The sequence below is a fragment of the Giraffa tippelskirchi genome, chromosome 2 (genome assembly GCF_054371585.1).
Source record: "Giraffa tippelskirchi isolate mGirTip1 chromosome 2, T2T-mGirTip1v1.2.pri, whole genome shotgun sequence".
NCBI lineage: Eukaryota > Metazoa > Chordata > Mammalia > Artiodactyla > Giraffidae > Giraffa > Giraffa tippelskirchi.
In genome coordinates, this window is record NC_137276.1 from 197,262,986 (window position 1) to 197,280,466 (window position 17,481).

General features: G+C 36.6%; 1 protein-coding gene and 1 pseudogene across 4 annotated transcripts in view; both read left to right on the top strand.

Moving 5' to 3' along the window:
* The window catches only part of VGLL3 (vestigial like family member 3), a 51,281-nt gene extending 45,730 nt beyond the window's left edge, over window positions 1-5,551 (top strand). For all 4 annotated transcript variants that reach the window (XM_081550976.1, XM_081550987.1, XM_081551003.1 and 1 more), the window contains exon 4: window positions 2,340-5,551. In XM_081550976.1, the coding sequence (XP_081407102.1) occupies window positions 2,340-2,383 (44 nt within the window). In that variant the 3' untranslated portion in view covers window positions 2,384-5,551. The remainder of the gene's footprint in view (window positions 1-2,339) is intronic.
* A 4,169-nt stretch (window positions 5,552-9,720) lies between these two features.
* LOC145530157 (uncharacterized) lies at window positions 9,721-10,843 on the top strand (annotated as a pseudogene).
* The last annotated feature ends 6,638 nt before the right edge of the window (window positions 10,844-17,481 follow it).

The following is a 17,481-nucleotide window of genomic DNA, read 5'->3' on the forward strand; positions in this document are numbered from 1 at the left end:
CCTTGGAAGGAAAGCTATGAAAAAACCTAGATGGCATATTAAAAAGAAAAGATATCACTTTGCCAACAAAGGTCTGTACAGTTAAAAGTATGGTTTTTACAGAAGTCATGTATGAATGTGAAAGCTGGACCACAAAGAAGGCTGAGCACTGAAGAATTGATGCTTTCGAACTGTGGTGTTGGAGAAGACTCTTGAGAGTCCCTTGGACAGCAAGGAGATCAAACCAGTCAATCTTAAAGGAAATCAACTCTGAATATTGATTGGAAGGACTGGTGCTAAAGCTGAAGCTCCAATAGTTTGGCCACCTGATGTGAAGAGATGACTCATTGGAATAGACTCTGATGTTGGGAAAGACTGAAGGCAAAGGAGAAGGGGGGTGGCAGAGGATGATATGGTTAGATAGCATCACTGACTCAATGGACATGAAAATGAGCAAACTCCAGGAGATTGTGGAGGACAGAGATTTCTGGCATGCTACAGTCCATGGGGTTAAAAAGAGTGGGGCATGTCTTAGTGACTGAACAACAACAAGACCACATTAAGAATCATGGGTTAATTATTTTGTCTCCTTTCACCACTGGGAAAACTAAGTGTACTGACTGATTCTTAAATATTTTGATCTTCCTTCAACAAGTGTTTAACAAGGAAAATCATAGCCCTGTTACAACTTACTAGTAGTAGAGTCTTTTGTCTGTGGTTGTTCCTTTTCTTTATATTAAATTTACAGGTATGGATACCTGGAAATCAAATGAAAAGTCATATTTATGTCCCATCACTGAGAAGAAATTAAGCCAAAAGGACAACATTAGCCATTTAATATGTTGTAGGCCATAGGTGAATTGATTTTTTTAAGGTTTGCTTTGGAGTAATACAGACTCGAAAACAAACAGTGAAGAGCGAGTTGTTCCAACCATTTACTATGTTAAGTAACTTAATCCTTGTCCACAGAAAAAGGCTAACATGATTTTGGTGGAGTCATCTCTCTTTGCAAGGCAAACTAGGGATTGCTTTTACTTAAGAAGAAAAAAAGACACTCAAACCACTTGATGATTCCAACACTATTCATGACTTGCAGTGCTGACATTCTATAGATTGATGGGGTCTTCAAGTGTGGAAAATACTGAGTCATACAGAAGATGAGACGTTTCAATAATGAAAAAAATATTTATGCAGTCAGCAGATTGTCGGTTAAGGTGGTTTAGATTATAAAAGTCACCCAATGGAGACTTTGTCAGGTTGCAAATTATTCTGACCAGAAAATTATTTGAAAATGAATAAAGCAAACTTAGAGTGAGTTGGTATGCCCCAGATCCTTTTTATTTATTTTTTTCTTCCTTCTCCTCTTTATCATCCTCCTCTTCTTTTGAAATGAGGAAGGGAAACTGTGGCCTCTCTATCTAAACATAATGCTAGTACACGAGATAAAACTTAAGATGGAACTAATCTTTTGGCATTCAGAAAGAGTTGCTTTTTCCCAGTATACAAATGCTATAAAACCAAAGATCATGCCTTGTGGTCCTATGAGGTGTTTCTTTGACTCTTTTTTGTTCTTTTTCATTTTATGTAATTTGTTTAGTATATTGTCTTAATGACTCCCATAATGACTGACTAATTGTATCTGTTTTGTAATGACATCCATTGCTTTACACAATTCTTTGACAAGTTGAAAGACAAGAAATAAAATCACTACAGCTGCTTTAGTGGGGCTTCCCTGGTGGCTCAAATGGTAAAGAATCTGCCCATAATGCAAGAGAGCCGGGTTCAATCCCTGGGTTGGGAAGATCCCCCGGAGAAGGGAATGGCTACCCACTCCAGTATTCTTGCCTGGAGAATTCCATGAACAGAGGAGCCTGGCGGACTACAGTCAATGGGGTCACAAAGAGCTGGACACGACTGAATGCACACACACAAATATTTTCTGAAAGAGGAGGCAATAAAAATAAGTAAATTTAGTTCACTACTTTAGTTCAAAAGTATCATCTGATGTTTGCTGAAAAGTGTTAACTGAAGCGTTGCCTAAATATGCCCCAGAGATCAGTTGTATCATTTTTTCCCCATATCAGTTCCTTTTGATATTAGAAATAAGAAAGCTTCATTTATATTATTTTATTTATTATTCACACCTACTCCAGTAAGATAAAAGCCACAGTAAAGAATGTGTACTGTTCTAATAGCACAGCTCCAGTCTAGAGTTTTCTTGGTCACTTAGTATTGGTTGGCTTTTTTAAACTTGTGAGCTCAGTTGTCACTTTGGTTTCTGTATCTAGTGCATTATAGAAAATGCCCATTCTCAAGTGTTACACATATTGATACTTTTCTATTTCTCACACCTTTTCTAGGTCTACAGCATCAAGACAAGGGCAAGGAATCACCGTGGTACTGAAACACACAGTATTATCAAGTTAAATTGGAGCATGAATCCATGAGCCCCCTGGGAAAAGATGCTGCCAGGGACTGTCATTCTGCAGTGGGACATATTAGACGTGGAAGGAAAAGAGGAAGTGCTATCCAGCTGACTTTGGTTTGGAGCCTTTTCTTGAGAAAGCAGAATGAGTCCTAGACATTGAAGAAAAGCATTTTTGTTTATTTCTTTCCCTCATCTGAGCCTTTGCCAACTGTGCAACTCTCTCTCTCTCTCTCTCTCTTTTTTGTCTTGCTTTTATCAATACATGGTTTAATTTTTGGTTTGACTTTTTTTTTTCCTTCTTTTTGAACCAATTGCTTGTCAGGAAAAGATGAACCACAAAGAAAATGCTCATTCTTTCAGGAATACAATTTTGTAGTTCTATGTTCTTCTATTTTTGTAAAAATACAGGAAGATTGATTTAGCATTGATGGGCTATTTTTGAGGGACTTTTTTTTTTTAATATTGTAAAAATTGTTAAGTTCTGTTTAAAGAACTTGCTGTCAGAGAAGCACTGGCTAAAGTGTTTAAAATGCTTGTCTCTAAGATGTTTGTGATATGCTCTGTGCTCTAAGTTACCTCAAATGTTAGATAGTTTCTTCTTTTTACAAAAGTAGCACCATAGCCAAGCCGATATAGTATTGTTTTACGTTAAGTCTCAGTGAAGATTTAATTCCGTGATAGCTTACGTAGCTCTGAGTTACATGTGTAGCTTGAAAAGGAAGTTTTTTAATGATCACGCTAATGAAAAGCTATTCACTACTTTGATTTCTCCCAAAGACTGCTTGGAGGTTGACTAAGAAAGTTTTCAAGAGTTTGCTTGAAGTATATACTTATCTTTGTAGTCCATCCAACTTTGATAAAATGGAACCAGAATTTACAACCAACTACTGGAAAAAAAAAAAAGCATTTAACCATGCTATCTTTGAGTGCCAGTGAGTTATTTTTCTTGTTTATAATTATTCGTTCATGACAATTTTTGTCATATTTTAAGTGAGTTTTTCCTGAAGATATTTTAAAGGATTCTGTTTGGGAAAGTACTAGACACATGACAAAACCGTCCATTCAGTGGCTGTTTCTGAGAGTTCCATCATTATAAGCTGAAGGATAATGTATTGCATATGTACTGTTTTAAACAGTTTTTTGCAAGTCTTATTTGTTTAATTCTGGTTTTAATTGATCTGGTTCTTTTTAAGAAAAAATTGGAGGCAAGATAAATTTAAATTGGGATTTATACTATAATTACTGAAATTAAGATAATGAATTAGCAATTTATTATTTGAAATTTGTTACTGGGGACTCAGGATTCGACTTGACATGGCCCTCAGGATCTAAATAAGAAAAAGTTGGGATTATCATTAAAATACTGTTAGGAAAAGATTAGGATTATCAAAGAGCAGTTATTGATATTTTAAGAACTTTCAATATAAAGTCCATTCTTTCAGATGTTTCCAGAGTTAGGTCATATTAAAAAAGTAGTGTTACATAGATGTTTTAGTTTGTTTAAAATGTTTCTCAAATTTTTACCATCCCTGTCCTCATCCATGTGAAATTAGATGTTTAGTGAAATATCATTTTCCATCTTAAATAGTATAATTTATATGTGTGAACATTTTAGGTATAAGAACAACACAGTCTGCTTAGCTAGGCAAAATTCTCACAGATCATTTTCAAATATTTCCCTATTGTGCCATAGTCTTCTTTCTTGGTACATCTTATTAGTTATAAATTTATACCCTCTCTTGTATTTTCATCACTATATTTCTTCTTAACCAGACTCCCTTTAACACGGTATACACATTTACCTAATGTGAGGTCCAAACTTAAGGAATTGTCAACTTACTAATGATAGGAACTTACTATGATATGATTTCTAGGGGGTGGCTTGATTAAATTACCTACATTTTGATTTGCAGTTTAATTTGATATAGTTATTTGTACTCTGCCTTTATCTGTGTAGCACAAGGTTTAATGAATCTTTAAAATTGGTTTTATTTTGTATCCTCCTGAATTCTCAAAGTCCAGTGTTCAGCAGCTCCCATGGGATGGCTCCGTGGGGATTATTTATTTTTCTCTTCTTCCCTTGGAACCTGTTAGCTTTGCAGTTTCTCTTAGAATTGTGTGGTGTTCCAGTTCATTCAGATTACTCAATTGGATTTTCCCAATTTTGAGAAGAAATATATCAACTCTCTGCTTCTTTCCTTACTCTCTAATGAATTGAATTGAAGGAGAGAGAGCTGACAGATAGCTTCATCCTAAATTTAGGGTGACACTGTGCCCTGTCTCACTCCTGGTAGCTATCTGGTAAAGTATTCCTTGGCTCTGAGGACCCAAGAAAAGTTAGGGACCTAAATTCTGCTGTATGCAGGAGAGATTTGTGAATAAGATCCCCCATTGTAAACAGGCCCAGGTGGTGTTGGCACTTTGCAAAGACTGGATCCTTGCATATACAAGGAGTGGATCAAAATCTAAGTCAAAGAAGAATGGGTGTGTCTCTGTGATTGTCTGGCATGCCTTTGTTACCATTATATTACCATAACCACCAGATGTCATACAAGGGAAGAGTTGTAATTTAGTATGATAGTCTGAGTTTACGTTTAAAATGCTATCCTTCTGTGGGTGGATTTTCTCCCACCAAAATGATACTGTTAATCTTGGAGGTTTCCAGACTGCATTATTGAGGGCTACCATTTCCCTCTCCAGTTTCATTTGGAAACACTCCGCTTTTGGTTATTTTACAAATTAGTCTTTATTCAAGCTTTCTAAAGATCTGTGAGCTAGACCCTAGGAAATTATCTCATTGATTTTCCATCTAATCTATGCTTCGACCACTAAACTATCTTGATCTGAGGAACAATAAAATAGTGATTAGTTAGATCCTAACAGGTTATTTGGTTCCTCACTGTTTATTTGAAAAGCACCTCTACATGCTTAAAAATCAATGTTTCATCTTAATAAGGTTAACAATCCCTTCTTAACTTTTCCTTTTAATTTTTCTCCCCTCTCTTTCATCTTAAAGTTATGTGCATTACTATTTTAAGCAAAAAATAATGGGGATTGCTCTACATTTTGCCATGAGAACAAGTGGATTGCAAGTAACCGAGGAATTAATTTCTTTCATGTAACAACCTTTAAAAAAAAACAAAACAATTCGAGGCACTGGCATAAAATGTGCCCTTATGAAGCTCCTTATTCATTATGCAAATAGCAATCAGATATATATTTTAAGAAACTGCATTCTGTCCCTTACTAAGTAGCCCTTGGTTACATAATATATGCCAAATTAAAAAAATGGGTCAGTGACACTAAGCAGTAGAAATGGACAGTATTTATGTTACAATTCTGACTGGAGGATGAATAGAGAAGCAATGCATCAATGAAAAAAAATTGACTTGGACATTAGGTCATTTTCTGAATTCTGGCTTAGCCACAATTAGATGTATGTTTTGGGGCTTCATTTATTTATCTCATGAGTAAAGTAAGATAATAATACCTAACTGGCAGGCTAGGAAAGTTGGAAATTATATTACACACACACACACACACACACACACATATATATATATATATATATATATATATATACACTCAATAACATGGCTCATAGTAGACATTCAGTTAATGACAGATTTCTCAACTATCTGTCAGCTGAGTAAGTAAATCATCAAATTGAACTCCCAAGTGTCCCTTTTCTTTACACACCCATATCTATAGCAAATTGATATACAGCTGTGCTTTTATGTAAGAAATTGTTGCAAGAGAATCTTTGTCTTCTACTAGATGTTGAAGATAAAATGTAAATTTCTTAATTATTTCTGATATTTTAATGTGCTGTTTATGAAGGAAAGTAAATTAACTTCTTAGTGGTATGTAGGTCCAACTCCGAGTTTTCTTACATTTCAGACTTACCTTCATCCAGAACCCTGTGATTATTGTCTCCAAAATGAAAGTGACAGTTTCATGAAATCACCAAAGTTTTTATTTTTTTATTATATTTTGGGTTTTCTTAGCACCTAGAATAAAAACATCTCCTTTGAAGTTATCCGTTTTTTTAACTTGGAGGAAAAATTGCAAAATATGGTGGAAAAAAACTTTCCACATGAAAAGAGAAAAAAAAAAACACAACTCTTTACAGGCTCAGTCAGCAGATTTATTTGACTTGAGAAAAAAGAAACAACTTCATTGGAAGCAGATGTTGACACTGTGTCAGTTGTTGAAGATGGAAAGGGTTCGCTTGAGCCATTGTGGTTACAAGGGAGGTATGGATCGCCATTAGAATTCTTGTGATTGAGCCTCTTCACAGCAGATAAGACAGTGGAAAAGCCAAAACTATGATACCAAGACTGAAATCAGCCCGCCAATTTTAATTTGCTGGACCCTAAAGACTCTGTTATTTTATTTTTTTCTCCTCCAGAATAAAAGACCTATCTTTCAAAAGATTTAAGGTGGCTTTTGAGAGAGAAATTAAAATATATTCTTTAAAAACATGGCCCCAGAGCCCTTTATTATTAAAGATTAAAACTAATATTTAAGTCATTTTAGAAGAATTGGAGTAAAAATTTGGTTTAATAGTATATGTTGAAGAAATAGTCTCACAGACGTAGAGAGCAGACTTCTGGTTGCCAAGGGGGGAGGTGAAGTGAGGGAAGGAAGGATTGGTAGTTTGGGATTAGCAGATGGAAACTAGTATATTTAAGATTGATAAACAACAAGGTCCTACTGTGTAGCACAGGGAACTGTATTCAATATCCTGTGATAAATCATAATGGAAAAGAACATGAAAAGGATATATACATATATATATGTGTGTGTATATGTATATGTATGTGTATATATATATATATATATATATATATATGAACTGAGTCACTTTGCTGTACCACTGTATTGAAAAAATTAACACCACATTGTAAATCAACTATACTTCAATACAATTAGAAAAATAATGTATATTGAAGAAGGATATGCATACTGTACACAAATGGAAGGCTCTAGAAAGTGGGGAAAAGGTGAGATCCACAAAGAAACCTCACATCCTAATAGCTTCACAGTGTTAATTAATTGGTGACTTGATCTTAGAGATTGGGCACAGAACAGACTTTCAGAATTTTTCAGTAGGTTTTTTCTTTTTAGTGCTCTCTGGGAATTTCCCTCTGTACACTTTCCAAAGTATGGAAATAGTCATAATTAAAATATCTTAATTCTGTTATTTCTTTTATTGTCCATTGTGTGTGCTTGTTTGAAAAATATTTTTATGGTTTCATATAATTGATCAAACTAGTGTTCTCTTGAAATTGCAAATTAATTTGATCCAATTCAATTATCCAAATCTTCTTTTAAAATTTTAAAAAATGGTAAGTAAAATTTACCAATTCTCTTGTGTAAATAAACAGTCACACCTTCTAGAAAATGACAGGTCATCATCAGTTAGCTTCCTTATTAACAATTTCTGGACTACTAAATTTTGACCTAAGAATAACTCTTTTAGAATACAAGATTCTTTAATTAGTTGTTTGGTGTATGTATAAGATGTGAACTCTTCTGTGATATCTTTTTATATTGATAGAGCTGTACAATTTTTTCTTTGCTATGACTAGAGCAAAAGTTAATGATTATTTACACACTTGATTTAATTTTTTATACTATTTACAATCTTGGATACAGTATCTGATTTAAAATCACTATTCCATACGTGTCTATGGATACACAGTTTAGGGAAGGGTTTTCATGTGAATTCTTTGTATCATTTTAAAGTGCATATATTGAAAGAGAAAACAGACTGTTTTCATCACATAAATTTAGATCAGGTGAAAGCTTTAGTAAAAATACATAGTACAATGAGCTTTATATTTTTCACTTGATTAAGTGAACTGAAAACATAATAGAAATGTTGTTTTACAATCCTTAAATAAAAAAAAAAATCCAGATTTATTAGTTTGATGACCAATTTTATGCTATCTTCATTTTACATGCCCAGAAAGAGAAATTAATCTTAGTTCTATTGTCATTCTTAATTTAGAAAATATATGTAACTCATAAAATTTTAGCTTTACAAGCTAACTATAAAATCATATATATATATATATGTTTGTTGTTTTTCATCAGGTTGAAGGAAGAGACATTTTTGTATTTCTATTCACTCTTCAAATAGGTCTCATAACTCTGTGTTGATGTTATAAAATGATGGAGGACTTTGTAGTTAAAACAAATGTCATCTTCAGTTTGTTCAATAAATAATGTGAACTCAATGCTTATATTTTAATGTAGCAATTTGGTTTTGTCCACATTTCTTGACAATTAACTAAAGCTCACTGCTTTCTGCTTATTCAGTTAAGCAACTTACAAGTAGTTTTAGAAATTAAAACACCTTAGATGTTGTTGTTTTTTTTTAATGGGATTAATTTTACAGCCAAGGGATTTATGTGTTGTAGTGAGAATTATATGGTTGCAAAACAAAGGTTATAATAGAACAGCAAGTGAAATGGGCTATATCAATTACATAATAGCAGGCTTGGGAAATTTTTAATACAATGTTTCTGAAGTTATCAATTAACTCTTTAGCAGAGGTGTACTTTGTTGTTTTGCTTTTGCATTTGTTAATGTGGAACTTTCTGTAAGTCTTGTGGAAAACTTTCCTGACAATTCATTGACATTGAAGAAATACGCCTGGAAAGGAAAAGTCCAAGACCATATATTTTTAAAGGAAGCTAGAGGTTCCCTACATGGGCCCTCTATTTTATTGTTAAATAAATTTCTGATGTGTAAATGCAAAGCCTGGAAATCAGTATTTCAATTAGTAGACATTCATCATCACTGGTGAAAATAATGTGACACAGCCTTCTTAACTGTTTGCCATATTCAGACTAGACAAGTGTAATGAGTTTTCTGTGGTTACTGTAAAAAGTTACCACAATCTTAATGGCTAAAAGCAACACAAATTTTTCTGGTGGCTCTGTAAGTCCAATATCCAGTACTGGTCTCAGTGGACTAGAAGTTGTCAGCTGCGTTCTTTCTGGAAGAACTGTTTCTTTGATGTTTCCAGAGTCCTTAGCTCATAGCCTCTTTCCTACATCTTCAATGCCAAGAACCACTGGTCAAGCCCTTCTCATATGGTATCACTCTGACCCTCTCTTTTGCTTCCCTTTTATAAGTTTAAGGACCTTTGTAATTGCATTGGCCCTGCCTGGATAATCTAGAATAATCTCTCCATCTCAAGTTCTTCATTTTAAGAAAAGTCCTTAGATGTGAGGTACCATATTCACAGGTTCTAGGGGTTAGGAAGTGAACATTTTGAAGGCGTTACTCAACCTACCACAGTTACTATTGGATTTCAGTTAATTGTTATCAGCCTTTTCATCTAAGAGGGTTTAATGTATCACTGTTACTAGCAAGGCGTGTTCCATGTTTACAGTGGTCGTCTGTGTAAAGATTCATCTACATTCACTTAAATAATTGCATATAAAGGAAATTCTTGTTATTTCAAACATTTATGTGGTTCTTATAGTGCCTTGGAATCCAAAGGGTTATGTTGTGTTTATGTCAGAGAGGCACTCAGGGGGGTGGAGACCAGGACATCTGGTGCAGATTCTTCCTAGCTGAAGTGTGTTTTCTCTGGGGACAATCATCTACCATTTAATTGTTTTGCTTCCTTTTTTGGGAATATATGCCCATCCTGTGATGTCCTAAGTCTCCAAGCATCTTATTTGACCTGTTTATATGCATTTGACTAACTATCCATATATGACTACGTTGACGTGGTAAAGCTTTTACATTCCTGTCCAGATTGAATCCTTCCATCTGTTATCAGTTAAGCAGTGGAAAAACTGTTATGGAAAGCAAATATGTTTTGATACATTTAATGTGTAAAGTAGGAACCTAGATTCTGGAATGCTGTTGATCAATAAATGAACTAGAATCTCTTCAAAACAACACATAAGCCCCACTGTTTTACTTTCCATACCAAGTTTGGCTGTGGCTGAATGAAGAACACCAGCATTGATCTTTGCTTTGCACTTGTACAAGAGACTATTTGTAGGGAGCCAAATATAGCCACAGAGGATTTAATATCTTGCCAAAAAATACAAAATCTGTTCCCCTTTAAGCACGACACTCTATCCTTTACTTGTGGATCTTGCTAAAAGGAAAATATAACTTTCAACTAACCCATTCCTTCTGCTGGAAGTTCCCTAATCTTTTTCAAATGGGCTATGTGTGGTTTTCAGATTTATGTTTCAAAAAAAAAAAAAGCTATATGAGAAATCCATTCAGTGTTATCATTTTTCTTACAAAAAACAATCCCTAAATCAAGAATGAGAGTAAAGAGTAACTAGGAAAATCACACTTTTGTGGTTTCAGGACTAACCAAGGATCACTGGGTGATCTTTGTGTTTCATTTTGTATTGAAACAAAAGGAATAATAATAAATTGGCTTCAACCAAACAGGTGCTTTCTCTGCCTCAGAACATGAATGTTTCACACTGAATGTTTGATGGGTAAATGGACAAGTCAAACTTTCTCTATAATGTGGATAATGACAGTGCCTGTTTGGCCTCTTATGTTGTATATACAGAAATTTGAAAGCAGTTTTGCAAATATCACCAAGAAAATAAGTTTTGCACAGTGACAGCTTTACCAGACATCTCTGTGTGGGATTTTAAAACACAAGGCTGTTTGGAAATACTTTGTATATGTAAATATGCAAAATATACTGACGAGTGCTAACAGCTGTATGGTGTACTCCCTTCCTTGAGCAGAATATTTTGGTGGCAGTAGTTATTTTTTTCCCTCTTTACTTGTCATTTTCCCCTTTTGTCTTCACCTACTCACCCATCCACTACCTCCTCTTAAAACACACTTAACACCCTTCCCCCATCCCTCTACACTGCTTCCAAGAGAGTCATCTCAGTAGATTCCCACTGGTAAAGGCGGGTGGTGCCTTGAAGGAATGCTTGACTTGTACTATGTTGTAAAGGTTGAGCTTCAGGGAACTTGCTTGCACTTGCTCTGACACACAGCCCAGACACTCTGCAGGCCAGATTCCATTAAGGCTCGTCATTGCCCAGGGAGGGAAAGTCCTGTTGAGAGTGGCCTTCCTGCTGTGAAGATTCCAAAGATTAGTGTAATCACTTTGAGTGTGCGTTATCAAGTTCTGTAACATCAAGGCACTCATCCATTTATGAAAATAAGCATATGCCTTTCAATCCAAAGCCTTAAGAGGGAGGGAGGGAGGGAGGACTCAACAGAAGTTAAAAATGAAAGTCACTTCTTACAGGGTTTTGAAAGATTTGAGAGGAGAAAAGGTGACAGATGTAAAAGGAGAAACCCTGGGTTCCTAGGACCAGTTCCATGAGAAATGTGTTGATATTGCTGAGTTCCAAATTTCCAGTTTCTCTGTCAGTTGAAGATCAAATGAAATAAAAGACGCAAACTGCTTTGAGAAGACCAAAAGTAGATACAAAAAGACAGGAAGTGATATTTACCAAAAGTCCTCTATATACCTTGCCCATTACATGAATTTATCTCGAGGAATTTTCACAGATAGCAACATGTAGATAGCATTATTTGTGAGGCTGTTAGCAATATTTTTAAAATGAGGATTTGAGTTTTAGTGATGCCGGTTAGGAGCTATATGTCCTTGAACAATTTCCTCAGCCTTTTTAAGTCTCTGTGTTCACTCTTAAGATGAAGATATTTAAAGTAACTACTTCATAGAGTAATGAAGATTAATAAAGTATGTAAATAGTTTAATACCAGGTAAACACTATGGATATCTTATTAATCTTATTTTTCTCTAATCTGAGTACTTGAGGAAATCATCAGGGAAGGCCTTGCCCAAGGGCACTTGGCCACAAGTAAAAGTCAGAATTCAACTCCCTCAAATAGAGTCTTAGAACACCACACTGCCCCAGTGTTTTTGCTATTGTCACATCTAAATGTATTTGTTGTGAACATATTTTAATCATCTCTTAGCCAACTGGAATAAAAGAGAGAGTAGGAGGAACTAAAAATGTCCAGAAATAGCTAGGTTCTTTAAAAGAGTGAGAGTATGTGGCTTTCAGGAGCCAAATAGAGTTCCGACAGATATTGCAATTGTGAAGCATTATTTGTAACTTGGAAATACAGAATCAAATCACTCAACATATTCTTCTGGTCTGAAGGACACTGATTATTTTTCTACTTAGATCAACCTCAAGTCTTAGTAAAGTAGTGTATAATGGGTTGGAAGAATTATAACTTCTTTCTGCTGACATCTTGTCATAGTTTTCATCTGAAGATGTCAACTCCCTAATCTCTTTAGGCATGAGCTCTTATTCACTGTGCTGAAAGAATCAATGTTGCATTTTAATCCTCATTTTTAAAAATAATTCAGGTAATGTTTATGAAGCATTCTCATTTCTCATAACCTGAGTGTATGTTGGGTCAGGAGTAATGGTGGCGAAATAAATCATTTAAAAATACACAGTATCTTAACTTGCAAATTCTCTGTTAGAAAGCTAAGAAATTACAAGATTTGGTTTTAATATTTTTTACTCTCTAATTGTTAGTTGTTTGATATGTGGAAAGTACTCCTCCTCATTAGTTAAAAAAAATGCTAATCTCTACTTTGTAAAGTAGACATGTGGATTAAATGAGATAATGTATAAATGCCTAGTACAGACTTCCCAGAGGGGTATGATTTCCTGTATCAGTTACAAATGGCAGCAATTTACTAGGCACTTGTAACAAGGACGTTTACAACAGTCACCCCACTGAATCCTCATACAACTTTCCAAGGTGGATTTTTAATTCCCACATTACAGAGGAAAAAGCTGAGTTGTAGAGATTTTAGATCACTTTCCAAAGCAAAATTAGGATTGTATCCGCTGTATACTTACAAAACTGGCATCTTTCCCACTGCACTGGTTGGCTTCTCAATCTACCTAAAGATTAAAATTGGGTGCCTGCTGTTTCCTCATGTTCACATGCAAAATATAAGAATGAGTATAAACACCCTACTCTGGGTGATGGGATGCTTGGCTTCTAAACAGCTTATATTGCAAACTAGCTGTGCTCCCTGAACTAAATTACTGTGCAGCTAATTTCATGATTGAGACACTATGATGAATAATCGAAAGTCTAGTCAAATTTCACATCAGAAATCAGATTATCATAAACTTGTGCAAGAGGGAATTAATTCCCATTTTCTCCCTCCTCCAAATCCCATAAAAACAGAACAGAAGAAATATCCCTCTCCCAGAACCCAAGAACTTGTGTGTGTATATGTGTCCAACATATTTTTCAACTATATATACTAAAAATACTAATACAAGTAAAACAAAGTACTGATTTCAATCCCTAGGGGCTGTGGTCTTGAAGTATGTGTGTGTGAAATCTTTTTCCTTTGACAATTGTCAGTGAATATAACATGTGTACTGGCTATTTGAAATAAGCCAAACTGCAGTGCACATTCATAAAAACAAGTCTTAGAAATGTCAGCTTTTTCATGGAAATGTTCTTTGGTGCAACCACTGCTCATTACTCTCTGCAGTACAGTTGGGCCTGTGAAACTTCTGAACCTCTGTTTCCTGGCACCATGATGATCCCCTTAGACTTGTCAACAGTCTCTGATGTTGATCTTTTTATTGCACTTCTCAGAAGAGGTTTTTACCTGTTTTGATTTCTTTGGTTGCTCATAATAGCTCTTTCCTGCCTCCACCTTGCTCAGTTCTGGCTCCTGGAATGAGCCAGGATCAGGCTGTGCTGAAACCCAAAAGAATTATCTTGGAAAGTTATTCACCTAAGGGCTGATTTATGATCTGTGGGACCTGAAACATAAAAGTAGGGGGTTAGAGGGGCTCTTTAAAGAAAATATAAAATGATGCTAAATTACATATGAAAGTGAATATTTAGAAAGAGAAAATACAACTAATAGATTTTGAAAAACTGATAAATACCATAAACACAAAACTTAGAAAAATGATAGAAATTTGTATTAATACCTGCTTAAGACTCAAGAAACTGTGGAAAATTCTGAAAGAGATGGGAATACCAGACCACCTGACCTGCCTCTTGAGAAGTCTGTATGCAGGTCAGGAGTCAGGAAGCAACAGTTAGAACTGGACATGGAACAATAGACTGGTTCCAAATCAGGAAAGGAGTATTTAAAGGCTGTATACTGTCACCCTGCTTATTTAACTTAAATGTAGAGTACATCATGAGAAACGCTGGGCTGGAGGAAGCACAAGCTGGAATGAAGATTGCCGGGAGAAATATCAATAACCTCAGATATGCAGATGACACCATCCTTATGGCAGAAAGTGAAGAAGAACTAAAGAGCGTCTTGATGAAAGTGAAAGTGGAGAGTGAAAAAGTTGGCTTAAAGCTCAACGTTCAAGGAAACTAAGATCATGGCATCTGGTCCCATCACTTCATGGCAAATAGATGGTGAAACAGTGGAAACAGTGAGAGACTAATTTTTTGGGCTCCCAAATCACTGCAGATGATAATTGCAGCCATGAAATTAAAAGATGCTTACTCCTTGGAAGGAAAGTTATGACCAACTTCAGTTCTGTTCAGTCGCTCAGTCGTGTCCGACTGTTTGCGACCCCATGAATCGCAGCACGTCAGGCTTCCCTTTCCATCACCAGGTCCTGGAGTTTACCCAAACTCATGTCCATCGAGTCGGTCATGCCATCCAGCCATCTCATCCTCTGTCATCCCCTTCTCCCCCTGCCCCCAATCCTTCCCAGCATCAGGGTCTTTTCCAATGAGTCAACTCTTAGCATGACCAACTTAGATAGCATATTAAAAAGCAGAGACATTACTTTGCCAACAAATGTCTGTCTAGTCAAGGCTATGGTTTTTCCAGTAGTCATGTATGGATGTGAGAGTTGGAATATAAAGATAGCTAAGCGCCGAAGAATTGATGCTTTTGAACTGTGGTGTTGGAGAAGACTCTTGAGAGCCCTTTGGACTGCAAGGAGATCCAACCAGTCCATTCTAAAGGTTATCAGTCCTGGGTGTTCATTGGAAGGACTGATGTTGGAGCTGAAACTCTAATACTTTGGCCACCTCATGCGAAGAGCTGACTCATTTGAAAAGACCCTGATCCTGGGAAAGATTGAGGGCAGGAGAAGGGGACAACAGAGGATGAGATAGTTGGATGGCATCACCGACTCAGTGGACATGAGTTTGGGTAGTCTCTGGGACTTGATGTTGGACAGTAAGGCCTGGCGTGCTGCAGCTCACGGGGTCACAAAGAGTTGGACACAACTGAGTGACTGAACTGAACTGAAGACTCAAGTGGCTTTCCTGGTAGCTCAGACAGTAAAGAGTCTGCCTGCAATGCAGGAGCCCTGGGCTGAATCTTTCACTTTCACTTAAGACACATGCATGGTATAGCATTCTACTCTTCAAACAGCTAGCTTTTATTGCCACATTTCAAAAATGTTCCTTTTCCAGTACCTTCTTATACTTGGTAGTAGAAACTTCATAGACCCTGTTCGTAGAGTGATAAGCTCTCAGCACCTAGAAACTGCACAGTGAGAGGCTGATTGCTAGGAACCACTGATGCATTCTCTCTCTCTCTCTTTAGTCACTAAGTCGTGTCTGACTCTTGCAACCCCATGGACTGTAGCCTCCCCCCACGGACAGCTCTCTGTATATGGGATTCTCCAGGCAAGAATAGTGATACATTAGGGCATGGTTATTTATCTTTCCCTGGAAGTGTTTGAGAATACTACGAATATATACCATTCAGTCCAAATCCAAACTGTGTTTATCTACCAACTCAATTTTCACTTAGCTTAATTCCCACTACCCAACTCAGGGAAAGTGTATTAGGGACATCTGAGTTTAGAAAAAAGAAAGTATTCTGAAACAGTTGTGGTTAAAATAGCTTATTTTTGGAAAAATTGCAAAAACATGTGTCAACATGAGTGCTGGGATCCATCCCAAGTCATTGGAGTGGGCTCTGAAGCTTCAGCTTCTTTAGCTTCAGGGCACATCTCTCTGTGTACATACCACTTCAACAAGTTCCCCACATGTTATCCTTAAAAGACTATTGGTGTGTGGCTTTGCATTTTTTTCATTTATTGTGATCTCCTTTATTACTTAGCATGCATCACAACTTCCTTTGTGTATCATTAAATAATTCATGGCCTCCTTTGCAAAGACTTTTCATTCCATTCCCATCACAAGATGCTAACCCATCCTAAATTGCTGTCTTTGACTTATTTTGAGGTAAAGCTGTGATGGAAACACCTTCATGCCTTGGAGAGGAGGTCCTGCTCACTTGTGGACAGGTGTTCACACTGTGGATCGTCTCTCAGAGACCAGGTACTAAACACTTGAGGACAAAGTGTAGCTTTGAGTAGAATTCTGAGGGAGCCCTTTACACCACTGTGAAGCCACCACATGATTCTCTCCATGGCTGCGGCGTGTGTTCCAGGCAACATAGCACTACCAATTCCAGGATGAGCTCTGACACTGGAAATTGCTAGAACGGTGCCTGAGGTTCTGGATGTTTCCTTCCCCAACCTTCACACGACACTGAGGACTCAGGTGTGCTGTGTGGGGCATCTCAAGCTCAGTGCTACTGAGAATGAGCCTGCAGGAGCAGCAGCAGCAGCAACAACACACTTGTTAGAGATGTCATTTCATAGGCCCTGCTGCAAAATTGCAGAATCGTAACTTCTTAGAGTGGGACCCTGATCCTCAAGAGATTTTTGTACACTTTAAAGCAGCTTCAGAAGAAATACTGTTAAGTGGTTCCCATTATTTTCCTGCTAGGATCACAGTAATTTTGAGAAATACCATCACTTGTGCCCTCCCCCTCAGAGTCTGTCAATTGATCTGGGTGGAAGCATCAAAGCTATTTTAATTACGTGCTCTGGGTGATTCTAGAGTGAGGCTAGGGTTAAGCACAGAGGCTACTGGGTAGATCTGTGAGAGTTGCATCCAGCCTTTGGTTCAAGCTGGTGGTGACAGTATCTGCTCTGCATGTGTTTGGAAGGGGCAGATCAGTGCAGCCCACATACTTCATGTTGGAGCTGAAATGTTAGGTGTCTGTGTGAGGGGAGAGGATGTGCAAACAGGAA